This window comes from Notolabrus celidotus, chromosome 9 (assembly GCF_009762535.1).
Source record: "Notolabrus celidotus isolate fNotCel1 chromosome 9, fNotCel1.pri, whole genome shotgun sequence".
Taxonomy (NCBI): domain Eukaryota; kingdom Metazoa; phylum Chordata; class Actinopteri; order Labriformes; family Labridae; genus Notolabrus; species Notolabrus celidotus.
Window position 1 is genome coordinate 10752902 of NC_048280.1, and position 13315 is coordinate 10766216.

Below are 13315 nucleotides of genomic sequence, written 5' to 3' on the forward strand. Positions count from 1 at the left end.
TTCTCAGATGGGACAACATGATACTGTGAGAGCGGTGCGATGTGTGTGTGGTTTCCAATGTGGTGGATGGATGTGGTGTTTAAAGGTGCTAATTGAAAAAAGTGCCGCATGCTTCTGTTCTGGTAAGTAACACTTACAGCCAAGTGAGAGGCCAGGCTGACAGTTACACCTGAACCTTTAATTTTTGTGACTTTAGGCCCATTACGACTCCAGTGTCACTCTGTATTTAGTGGTTTTAAAAGGAAAAACCCATCCACACATTTTCTAAAACTCTTTAAGTATCATAACACGATGCTCATGGCAGGCTAAGCACCCTGCAGCTGTTTTGTGACAACACATTTTTACTTCTTTCCCCTGCAATTTTCACATCTGCTGAGTGGGATCACTGACATTTCTCACATTAACAAACCGTCAGGGAACAACTCTGAGAACTCTCCATTACAGTTACCACCATGTGAACACTGAGATGTTGCTGTGATCACACCATTTATCTTAAATAACACGTCATTTTTTGTAAGTCAACACTTTGTGGCTGCATTACACTAAAGTGAGGCCTTTAAACAGCTATAACAGCACTCATTTGTTCAAAAAAACAATTTGTTTGATCAACAAGACATCATGAACTCAAACCAGAGTGGATTTAGGACATTATTTAGTAATGACAATTTCATTTAGACTAATAATTGTGCCTCATAGTCGATCTCAGCTCTCAAGATGTTTCAGTTCACTATTTTAAAAGTCCAAATGACTTCAACTCTAGTGATGGTGGTGATACTGGTGACATTGCTGATGTTGTTGTTGTTGGTGGTGGTGGTGGTGGTTATAGTGTAAGAATACAAACTGCTTCAAAACACCTTGTGCATTGCCTCAGGCGCTGCATGTATCCTATTGCACTTGAAGCAGTTTGTGGCACTTACTCTTGTTGTCCCCTTCTGTCTAGATCCTCGTCTGTGTTGCACTGAATCTCAGATGTAGGTTGGACTGAATTGCCTGTTAAATCAAATTCTAATATTGTAATGATATTTCATTTTTTCCAGCCCACAACTTTTATGTTTTTCTCAATGCCATCACAGCAGAGCACTTAAAAGAGCCTGAAATGAGTCGTGGGTGGAGACCAAAGTGAGCCAAAACTTGGAATATTAGACCCACATTCAGCACATGGTCAGAAATGTTGCTTCCTATGATCTTAATAGGTCAATAACAAACTCATATGCAAACTTGGTGGACAATTTGTTTCAGTTTACCCCCCAAATAGCAATAAGCAATCTGCAAATGAGGGTTGATGTGTTTTTTAATATATTTTTATTGATCATTTTCTTATTAGAAAACATAGAGGACATTCAAACATTACTAACTTTACAGACAAAAACAAACAAACAAATAACAACACTATGGCAGTTCTGAAAAAAATGAACAGAAAGACAACCCAACAATAATGAAGTTAGTAAATCAAAACATCACTTTAAGTGATGGACTCTAACAGTGGCAGCAGATTAAGAGTTTTATAATGGGACTTATCTTTAGATTTACTTTCAGCTTAGTGGGGTATCAAGCTTGTCTCTAATGTAGTCTACAAAAGGTTTCCATGTTCTCTCAAACTTATCAGAGGAGTTATGTATTGTGAATCTCAGTTTTTTAAGTTTAAGGTGTTGCATCACATCTCTCAGCCAATCAGTCCAGCTCGGAGTATGAGAGGATTTCCACTGGAGCAGGATCAGCAAATGATCACTTCACTACATGAAGCAAACATTTTGGAAGTTGTGCTTTTGGTAATAATTACCATGACAAAAATCAAAACATAGTGGCTTTATTATTTATGTTTAAAGAATACTAGAGTATATCTTTATCACGTTATCTGTCTCAGTGTCTTCAGTGATAATAACAGGACTTTATTACAGACATTATCACAGGGGTTTTCAGATATCAGAGCAGCAAGGTAGTTGATATGATCAATCACCAGAGTCCGGACTAGCTTCTTGTAGTCCTGGTTGTTCATGCTGCTCTCTGTCTTGATGTTCTTGGAATAGAACTGGAACATATTAGTACTTGTGTCATTCCTCTGCAACAAGTCCAAATGTCTGCTGTTAAAAAGCAGATTTGCATTGCAGCCTCACAGTAATTACTGTGGAATCCCAACCTGTGTGAGGGACACTGATGTGTTACGCAATCACCGCTCTGGCCGGGAGTACAGAAGCTCATCCTTTGTTGTCAGGAGTGTGCATGCTTCAGCAGTTTTGTGTTCTGTGTGTCAATGAGTTCCTCTGTTCCTTCGTGTTAGCTCCAGGCTCTTTGAATTTACATGGAAGCAGGACCGAAACTGTGCCTCTCCGACACGCTGAAGTTCATCCAACTGTGCTTACAATCTGTATTTCTATATTTAGGCCGAAGATGGCCTTCACTTGAATTATGTTGAAGAACGCTGCTTGGGTGACGCTCAGAGTGACATTTTCATCTATAGGTTGATTTTGTCTTTAGGTGCCTCAGTTAGAGATTACTCTCATGGCAGCTCTGCTTTATTGGATGATACACAGCGTGGTCATGCTGTGAGAACAACAAGAGAGAAAAGGGTGAAACAGCCTCACACCTAAAGCATCTTCTGTTCATTGTATGTGGTGATAAATGACAAGGAGACATCAGCTGTTTCTGCTGCTCTGAATGTCATAATATTGATTTCTCATAGCTGCTCTATGTATGCTTTTATTCATGAAAATATATATTATTTAGCACAGTGTTGTTCTTTCTTAAAGACATTTTTGTTTGATATTTTTTCCAGGAAACCTGAATTATTCAGATTTATTTCAAGACTGGAAACAAGCCATAATGTAAAGTTTCTACCTTGTGTAACCAAACAATAGACTCACATTTGGCTGTCATGTCATGTAATATCACTCCGAATATCTCTGTTGCTCCGTCCCTGGAGGCTTATGTTTTCATGTGGATTACAGATGGCACCTGCTGTGTCCTTGTCCATCTTGTGTCCAGGTTTGGGTGTCCTCAGTGACTGAGATCAGGCCGGAGGATCTAAGAGCCCAGGACCTTGATAGTCCCCCAGAGGAGCTGTACTTCATGGTAACTCCAGCCAGCAACGGACACCTGGCCCTGAAAAGTGCCCCCATGAAGATCGTGCTCAACTTCACCCAAGCGCACATCGACCAGGGACAGCTGCTGTTTGTTCACAAAGGTACAATCGGTTTCAGCTCCTGAAATTCAAACCCCACTGAACATTGGAGAGATTTATTCAAGAAGACGGAGCAACAAATCCAAATTTAGGCTTTCACAATAACATCAAATCTGATATCGTCAGTGAAAGATAGAACAAGAGAGGTCAAACAAACAATGACTTTTATATTCCATTGCAGATAAAATTATGATTTAGAAAAGTGTAGATAAATAATACGTTAATAGTTTAAATGAGAGACAACACAAAACCGCAAGACAGAAAAGTGACAGTACTATCTTTGATTTGAAGCATTGTTGTCTTTCTTTGCATAAGGATATAGAATAAGAAAAGACTACAGTGCTTATTTATATACTTCATTAGTTTAAAATGTCCTTTCTGTCATATCAAGGTGACATCTGCTGTTGAAATGAAGAATCCTGGCTAATTGAATGAAAAAATAACAAAAGCAGATTTATAAAATCACAACAAAAAGTAGTTTTCTAAATATTCTGACCTTGATTTCAAAAGGTGTTTTTATTCCCCCGCATTCTTTGTATTCAATGCAGTGATGTCACATATTCTGATGTCTGTGTGCTTTTCCGTCTCATTGCTTCTTGTTATTCCACCTTCATCCACCAGAAGATGCTGTTGATGATTTCATACAGTTTGATTTACTTCTTTTGTCTGCCTGCAGATCAGGTTCCTGCTTACTGTTCTGATTCTTATCCTCTCTCTGTCTTTGTCTGTCTTTTTCTGAACTTGTACCTCCAGTAAAGGTTGTCATAACAGTGAGCAGAGGTCTCACCAAGGCCTATATGTTATGAAATGCCTTCATTGCGAGCACAATTTATTCTGAATAAGTATTTCTTGGAATAATAGGAATATTAAGCTTGCACAGCAGTTTTTGCTCTGAAACCAACATAAGAATGCTGATGTTGTGTTTTTTATGTGCAGAAACCAAACCCATCTTGTTTGTGTATTTACTCAAGCCAAGAACAAAGTGAAAACATACACTCACAAAAACTGAGACACTGTTGTTTGTTGACTGCTGCGCACAGAGTCGAACAGCTTTGCATTAGAGTCTGTTTTGACTGTTTGAGATCCAATTTCATTTTCTGTTTCATCGCATATGTAGGTGCCATGTCTGGAGGATTCAACTTCCAAGTTAACGACGGCATAAACTTCACTCCCAGGCAGATCTTCAGCATCACTGCCAAAGCTCTAGTGCTCAGTTTAGAGAAGAACCGTCCTCTGAAGGTGTTTCCAGGTAAATGGCTCTCTGAGTAATACTTTGTCATCAAAGAATTTAGCAGGAATTTCTCATTAATGTGAAAAAAACTCATTAAAAACAGAAGTGAAGTAAATGTGGAAGTTAGAGGGGACTATTTTGAGCTGCAGGTTAATAAACATTTGGTGTTACAGCGAGTGTTTATGGCAGGAGGAGGGTGTAAATGGGATTAACTTCAACATTTTACAGTGTGAATGAAGGCAAATCAGCAAGAGAAGCCATGTGTCTCTCAGATGCGCGTTTTTTAACCCTGCCCTTTTTTTTTGCCTGCAAGAATTAGGCCCTGTGGAGCCAAGTGTTTCCTTGTCACTGCTCTAATGTAGCTTGGTATGATGATCTAAAACCACCTCATGTTTAGCTGTATTTTCATATCAGAATGGATGAAGAACATGTCTGTGAAGGTTCTCAGTCATCCAGGTCATGGTAATTCAAAGCTTGATCCGTAAGGCAACTGGACTGGTAGAAATTCTTGAAGAAATTTCACCTCTCATCCGAAAGGCTTCTTCAGTTCTGAAGAAGATCACAATCTTTTCAGAAGGATAGTTTTTTTAGCGTCTAGATAAAAAACTAAGAAGCTGCGTCCTGAATATGAACTGAAACATGTATTTGTCTGTTGCTCTCATCTGCCCACAGACTCTTTTTAGTCCTACTGTTAATATCTAAAAGCAGAGTAGTCATTTCCTCTTTCAGTTTCCTGTTAGCTGCTCTTTTTAAGAATTCAAAGGCTGTAAGTGGAAGTCTTCGACACCTTGCCCTTGGATTTTCTTCCTTTGTAAGATCTAACCTGCAGGTATGTTCAGCCTGACTACAGCATCCTCTCTGAATCTCATTGGTTTAATTATTTAGTACATTTTCAACAGCCAAACCATTACTCACATACCAGACTGGTGAATCAGCTGCTGCCTGTGCTGAATGTTTTGATGCACTGTAGTACGCTACTTTTAATACTCAGCAGCTAAAAATAGGCTGACTGGGTGATGTCTATGTCTGCAAGCGTATTTAAAGGTTTTCATAGATTTCCGGAGGTCTGGTTTGTGAGTTAGAAGGGAGAGGATGCTATAAGGGAAGCAAACTGCCAACTGGCACGCTCTGCTAAGCTTCCCAGCCACAGGGTGAGTGGGTACTTGAAAAGCTGTGCCACTGTCTGTCTGAGGCAGCCCTGTTTGAGCTTTGTGCCAGGAGGGGCAGAGGAAGGGGGAGGGTGGGGTACAAGCTTTAACTGACAATGAAGGGTTGTGATAGAGTGAGGGGGGATGAAACACTTTCACACTGTGGAGGTAAGATGAATGTTTTCCTTCTTCCTTGTAAAGCCCTCAATCATCAGGGCACTCTTTGTAAAAGTCTTCAAAGACCTCTCATTAAAAGACAGCATAAGCCTTATTAAGAACTAGCTACCTGAGAGCACGCTGACGGTAATTCAACATGGCATTGCCTGCAAATACCGCGCAAAGTTTGCTAGATAATTCATGCCTTATGCAAATTACCTTGTAACTGTTTGATAATAAAAACATGGTAATTAAACACCATGTGATGTTACTGCTAAATGACAGGGCATACATTTTGATATATGTGACTTAGTATTCACAGTAGTTCCAGAAGGCTGTACTTTAAAGTGAAGTATTTCACTTTTAAACCGAATACTAAATGCTTTAGCTTTTTAAAAGTAACAGCAGGTTTTCCTCTAAGGCTGTGTGAACCACAACAACCTTCACAAAATAAAGGTAAGGTCAGACAGTCTGTATGTAGCCTGAGAGGCAGGGGGTGAGAAATGAATCAGACAACAAGCGCGACTGATGGAGTGTAGAGTCAATTTAACAATGTTCTGATATGACCTCTCTCAGTCTCATGTTCCTTTATTATTCTGAACCCTTTACATCAATGTGTTGTGATACATAAATAAATATGCCTTAAACACATGAACAATGAATACTTATGAGGTATTGTTTTGCATTGGTTAGTGTGTTTCTCACATTAACATTTTTCTTTCTGAGGAAATATTCTTGAAGAGTATTTTCATTGTGTCGCCAGTTCATTTTTAACCTTATTCCTTAGAGCATTTCTATGTTTCACTTGTCTGTATATGACCATATTGAAATGCTGCACCATTATCTGACTCTATAATCTTGTACAGATGTAGAGCAAGATAGGTTTTATTTCTGCAATGACAAATAAAGCATATCTTCCCCTCTTCCTTAAGAGGCGAAATTTCCCACGAGAGACAGACAAGAATGGTGTAAGCGCTCACCACAGTGATGAATGAATTTTACTGTGCTATGACCCTTCTTTCCATATATCATTACCTTCCATCATTTACCAGCAGATTCTTTTTTTATAAGGATCCTCAGTCTGTGGAATTCTTTGTAATTCTTTCGCAAAAGAAAAGAAGCTCCCAGTAGTCAGTTCCCGTTTTCATGCAGAGGAGATGTTTCTCTTTTCATTTTACCCAAGTGGGAGATCGCTGAGCCTTCAAGGAGCTGATCCACTTTTAATTTCTTGTTTGGATTTTATGTAACAACCCGCACTGCAGTTGGACAGAGCTGTAAAAAGAACCTCTGTGATGTCTGCAGTGCAGCTTTAATTTGACACATCAAAGAACCCTCGTCACTCCACTCCACAGCTTGTTTTGCATAATTTGGAGCCGAAAAGATGTGTAATGCTTCCAGAGGGATAAACTTGCAGTATTTGTAACAATGTGGTCACAGTTAAGCTAAATACCAGACAAGTAAAGCAAATTATCTTTTACACATACATTTTCATAATCAATTATCCCAGTAACAAGCTTATTTTCTGTATTTAACTTTGCATCTTTCCCCCAGGCTCTTCTGCACCAATCACAAACGAGGATCTACAAGCAGTGACCAATGACATCAGCAACACTTCAAACCGCATTATTACATATAATGTGATTCGGCAACCTAAACTGGGGCGTCTGGTGATGAAACAGTCTGACAATTCAACAATGGACATCTCAACGTTCACACAGGATATGGTGAGTGAAAGTTAAAGGTCACATCGGAACTTCAGTTTTAACACAAGTACATTTAAGAGAAAGATACAAGCGATGTTGACCAGTTTAACATAAAACATTAGTGTCCATCCATTCATGTGGAAAGCTGCCAGATTTAGATGTTATGAATTATTTATATTCTGCATCCTCATTCAGGAAATTGACTTTGAGCTTCTTTAGCTGAATGGAACATGTAAGGCTTTTACGTGATCAATTATTTTGATGGACCATAATCTGACACAGTAAAAGCTGTGCTTTAAAAGCTCCTTGCACTTTATTTACTGCTGAGCGCAACACATTTAAATTAATAATGAAATCGTGTACATACTTTTTGAAGTCTTTCAGAAAGGTGAGTGATTACAGAGGCTCCTGATCTGTTCATACAGCTGATTGAACCATCAGTTCATTTTAAGATTGTCTGATCTGCAGGCCGCGTGTTGTGTAATCTGTTTATGCTAATTCATTTTGGTACGTGGTTTGCTTGAGGATCTGGAGTGTTTATGTTCCTCAGGTGGACAGGAAAGTGGTGGTGTATGTTCAGTCCCCCATCGAGTCAGTGGGCTGGGAAGCCATGGACTCTATGACCTTCTCTGTGGCATCACCGCCTACCTCTCTGGACAGCCAGACCTTCAAAATAGACATTTCCTATGAGAATACTGGACCTGAACACAACACAGTCCTGCTTGCAAACACAGGTATGAACAACAGTACATAGCCACACAGGCATCACTTTAAGCTATGTGCTAATGTCATCATGCTATCATGCTCACAGTAACAATGCTTACATCCAGATCTAATGTTTACGAGTTTACTGTTTAACATTTGTAATTTATTGAGGTAGTACTCATGTAACATTCTTATTTACAACTTGACACAAAGTACATTTTGTTCATAAGTATTTCTTCATAACTCAAGCTAACAAGGCAAAATATATTTTGACTACTAGGGATTATCAAAAGCCACATTTACACTAAAAGTACATGGAACTTTCAATTGTAGGGGATTTATTTCAAAACACTTAAAGTTCCTTTCTCACCTCAGCGTTGTTCGTGCTTTTACTAAGATGTAAAGACTCAAGAAGGATAGTCAAATACGCTTGCTGTCTTTTAGAAGCCACAGCTCTTTTATTAAGGTTTTCAGGGGTTACATACTATTTTTATATTTATCAAAACTGTCAGAGCTGCATGACTACATCACTGATTTACGTGTCAACACATCACTAGCAGTTTAACCTTGAGACCTCAGCCGGTCTACTGAATACTGCATGCATTCAGCCAATCAGAGATGTTCAGTGCTCGAAGGCCCTCCCCAAAAGTCCCTGTACTTTCTGAAAGAACTATCACTGGAGCAGGAACCTTTTGGGAAGTAAAATAAAGTTGCAACAACTTAATTCAAAGTTGCAACCGGGTGGGTGTTGACAGAAGAGAGAGCACGGAGCCGGACCGCAGCGGACTCGAGACGGACCGGACACGGATCTTGTGGAAGTCCTGTGTAATAGTTGGTGAGATATTTCAGTCTGGACCAATGCTTGGGACCAATCGACCAACAAACTCCGTGTTGTCATCCCAAGGGCCATGCCACTAGCTGTGTTAGAAACAAAAGATCATCCTTTTTTAACTTAAACATGTTTAACACACGTCCTTGGTAACAAGCTCAATGTTTGCTTGGTTCTAGGTGCTGAGCTACTGGAAGGGGAGAGTGTGGTTATCGATGAATCCAAGCTGGATGCCACTAACCTAATGACCAAGTTGCCGACACCTCAGCGGAGTTCTAATGAGGTCTGGTTCCAGGTTACATCCCTTCCTCAGCATGGCGTTATAGTGGTTGGCGAGAGGAACCTCACCAAGGAGAAACCCAACTTCTCCCAGTTCATTGTCAACAAATACGGTATCACCTACAAGCACGACAACTCAGAGACAACACATGATTCTTTTGTATTCAGCGCATGGACTAATCCTAAAGGTAAAACAGCACAGCGACCTGAAGATGACAGTGATGTTATTGAGGAGGGCTTTAACATCACAATCACACCTGTTAATGATCAGCCACCTTTGCTTAAAACCAAAGCTCCAAGTCTGAGGGTGGTGCAAGGAGATTCGGTCGCCATCAGCCCAGAGAATCTCAAAGTTGAAGACTTAGACAATCCCCCTGATAATATTAAGTTCTCTGTGATTAGTAAGCCAAACAATGGTTACCTAGCTCTTAAAGGAAGTTTGAATGAGTCGGTGGTGGCTTTCACTCAAGCCCAAATCAATGACGGAAGTGTCTATTTCATCCACGATGGGAGCTCTGTCTCCGGGGTGTTCTACTTCAGTGTCACCGATGGCCATCATAAACCAATATATAAACTTTTTAACCTAGAAGTGACTGAAATCACAATATCTGTGGTCAACAACTCTGGAATGACACTGGAGCAAGGCAAGACTTCAGTATCATTGACTCAGGCCGAGCTGGCTGCTGAGACTAATGGGAAAAACATCACCATTCACTACCAGATCACAAGGCCTCCAAACTTTGGGAAACTCCTAAAGGATAACCAAGAGGTTACGCGGTTTGAACAGGAGGATCTCCAGACTGGAAGGTTGTCCTACCATATGACCTCTCTGACCTCTGCTCAAGACAGCTTTGAGTTCACTGCCTTCACTTCAGAGGCAAACCTGACTGGTCAAGTGCTCAACATAACTGTCACACCTGTGATCCAGGTTGGCAAAGGTGTGAGGGTTCCCATTGGGATTGATGTCAAACTCAACACTAACTTACTAAACGCCTCTGAACTGGCAAAAATCAGTGATAGTGACCCCGTATTTGAAATCATCTCCCATCCCAAGTATGGGAAGGTGGTTCGGACAAATGCTAAATTGTCAAGGAAAGCTGTTCCAGTGGAGTCGTTCACTTTTCAGGAGGTGATGCAGGAAAAGGTAGCCTTGAAACTCAATGCCAACATGACTGGAGTGCAAGAGCTGAATGACTCCCTGGTGTTTGTATTGAAAGCGAACAACATCCAACCTGCGAAAGGAGAGTTCCACTTTACAGTTGTGCCATATGATCCAGCACTTTTTCCAACTACAAAGAGTCCTGTGCCAACCACATCAACTGCTCCACAAACACCAAACCAGACCTCAAGAAATGGAACTGTCTCACCATTCATGTCCACTGCTTTCTTCACCACACAGCAGCCGAGCAAAAACCACCAAAAGTTCAAGGCACGCAACCGATGGGGTAACTCCAACAGAACAAACATTTTTGGTACAACTCTTGGCAAAACAACGCGTGGACCGGAGGATCTTCCCTTTAGGAACACACCAGTTCGTGTAGAGTCGTACCCTCAAAAGACTTCCAATCCTCTCCTGGTCATCCTTCCCTTGCTGGCTCTGCTTCTTCTTGTAATCATCTTTGTAGTCCTTGTTGTCTTTCTTCGACACCACAGGGTAAGGAAGCAAAGCACTCCTACACCAAATGAACAACCCTCCACTGGTCTTCCAAGCAGTCAGTCCTACCATGGTCAAGCCCAGAGAAGCACAACAGTTCCCACTGTGACTGTCACTCCACTGAAGCACACCAGCCCAGGGAGCCCTGTTTTTGATCGTCAATCACCAGTGACTCAGGGCTCAGCTTATAACACCATTGATTCAAACATTCTCATAAGCTCTTGGAGTAGTGGTTCCCCTGCGTCTTCTTCTCAAATCATTCACACCCCAACTCCAACTCTGCAGAAGAATCAGTACTGGGTATGATCCTGCATGAACCAACTTGTAGCTTTGTGAAAAATCAGTTCTGTTACAGGTGTTGGTACCAGATGTAAGTGTTGTTATGAACGCTGATGATGCAATAATCTGTTACAGGTTTCCACCTTAAAGCTGTATTTATCCATATTTTGTTTTAATATGAAATCTAATTAAGATATCATATTCAAAGGGTTTTACTTTTGGTGCAAACTTTCACTCACATATGCAGCTTTACGAAGACTTTAGCTAGTTGTTTGGGGTTTATGATATTTCACTTTATGGCTCAGTTTCTACAATCGTGTTTCCAGAAGGAGCTGGCTGCATCCACCAAGCAACAACAACAAAGCAAAGATGGTAACTAGAGAAGTTAGAATAATAATGGTTAAGTTAGATGAAGATCAGAGTGTTATTCAAGAGTTGATGGCGTCATAACCAGAGCTAGATGTCTTCATATGGCCAGAAAAGGCCAAACTTCAAGAGGCTGTTTGCTTTCTTGTAGTTTTTTGCCCCCTAGTGGCCAGAAATGGGTTCCTGTAGCTTTAAGGTTAGGTAAAGAAGTAAACTACTGTAGCCAAAGTACTTTGCAATACATTTATCAACATTACCACTTTTATTTTCTTTGAGTTGTATCATTCATTGAAACACTGGTTTACAACCCAGCCGCTGCTGACTGACTTTTCCGAAACACTTAGCATTGTGTTAAAGTCTGACCTGTGTTTGGTGCCTAATGTATGTTAAATAACTCAAACTGTCATCTTGTCCGTATGCACGTTGAAGTTTATTACGCAATCAGTTATCATGAGATGATGCAAATAACAGGTTGAAACTGTGAATTATAAGACTGACACTGGCACAGAGATGTATTGTCTAAGCATTTCTATTGATTGTGCATATTTTGTATTGCTGTTATGTATTATATAATGTAGTATAAGGACTTTTTTAAACTCAGGTATTTTGTTGACCGTCATTTACTTGTCATGTAACTTGAATAAGGGTGTTGTAAAAAACTGGGTTCCTTGTCTAACATTACAGGACTGGTCATTATAAAGTTATTATTTCTGCTTCACAGTATCGCTGTACCTTGATGGGACTCTGGTTTTGAACCACTGTATGAACCACCGTCTTTATAACCCTGATCAAATCACACTGGTTAAAATAACAGCACTGTTTTTCACCTTTTTTTTAATATATATTTTATTACTCACAATATTTATATATTTTTTGAAGTGTGCACAAAAAATTAAGGTACTGATATTTAAGGTTAACAAATCTGTGCTGTACTCTACCCACTTACACCTCAGTTATTTGATCTACGGTTGAATACAGAATAAGAATTACCTTCAGTAGTAAGGCAATAATTATCTGGCATCAGGTCAAGTTGTCAGTCTGGACAAGAAATAGAATATGTCTTTCAGGTGCGTGCTGTGAACGGTATCCTTTCTTCAACACTAATAGGTTCGACCTGCATCCACAGATTCTCCAGATGACCTACTGAAGGCCTTGGTGGTTTGACACTGTAATGATGTATCTACTGTAAATTACAGGCACTGTTCTGACTGTTTTGTCAATCTATGGGAGATGAGAATATGCTCTCACAGAAAACTGTTGTTAACTTGTAATGTTATGAAATAATTTTGTACTGAAGAAAAGTGTCTATCCACTGTATTCCAGTCTCATCTGAAAGATTTAACCTGCTGTGTAACAAAAGTGTCATATTTATTTATACCTTATTTTTAATAAACCACTTTAAAACGTTTGAAGGCTCATCATCTCTGTTTTTATACATCAGCATGATCATACCAAGAGTGTGTTTGACCTGTGAAGTTATTTTAGCTTCTGCCCTGTTCTCCTCTAGCAAGCTCACGCATTATGCCTTTACTTTGAAAGGACAGCTGGAGAGAGGCAGGAAGTGTTGGGAAAGAGGGGAGAATGACGTACAACAGATCTTGCTTGGACTGGGAATCGATCCCAAAAGCAGTGGTATTAGGACTTGTAGCCTGTAAATGGGGAGCCCGCATTACCAGCTGAAGAAACCAGCACTCCAATCTTGTAGCCTGCACCAAAGGATCATATGGGGCGCCATTTATAAAGTTGTGCACACCGAAAATAACAGCAACATTTCTCCACATTTAGTT

The 13315-nt window shown here is 40.1% G+C and overlaps 1 protein-coding gene across 1 annotated transcript in view; it reads left to right on the forward strand.

The window, feature by feature from the left end:
* The window catches only part of cspg4b (chondroitin sulfate proteoglycan 4b), a 31428-nt gene extending 18492 nt beyond the window's left edge, over nt 1-12936 (forward strand). Inside the window, exons 6-10 of the mRNA XM_034690998.1 lie at nt 2983-3181; nt 4296-4427; nt 7265-7437; nt 7967-8150; nt 9130-12936. Of these exons, the coding sequence (XP_034546889.1) occupies nt 2983-3181; nt 4296-4427; nt 7265-7437; nt 7967-8150; nt 9130-11189 (2748 nt within the window). The 3' untranslated portion in view covers nt 11190-12936. The remainder of the gene's footprint in view (nt 1-2982; nt 3182-4295; nt 4428-7264; nt 7438-7966; nt 8151-9129) is intronic.
* The last annotated feature ends 379 nt before the right edge of the window (nt 12937-13315 follow it).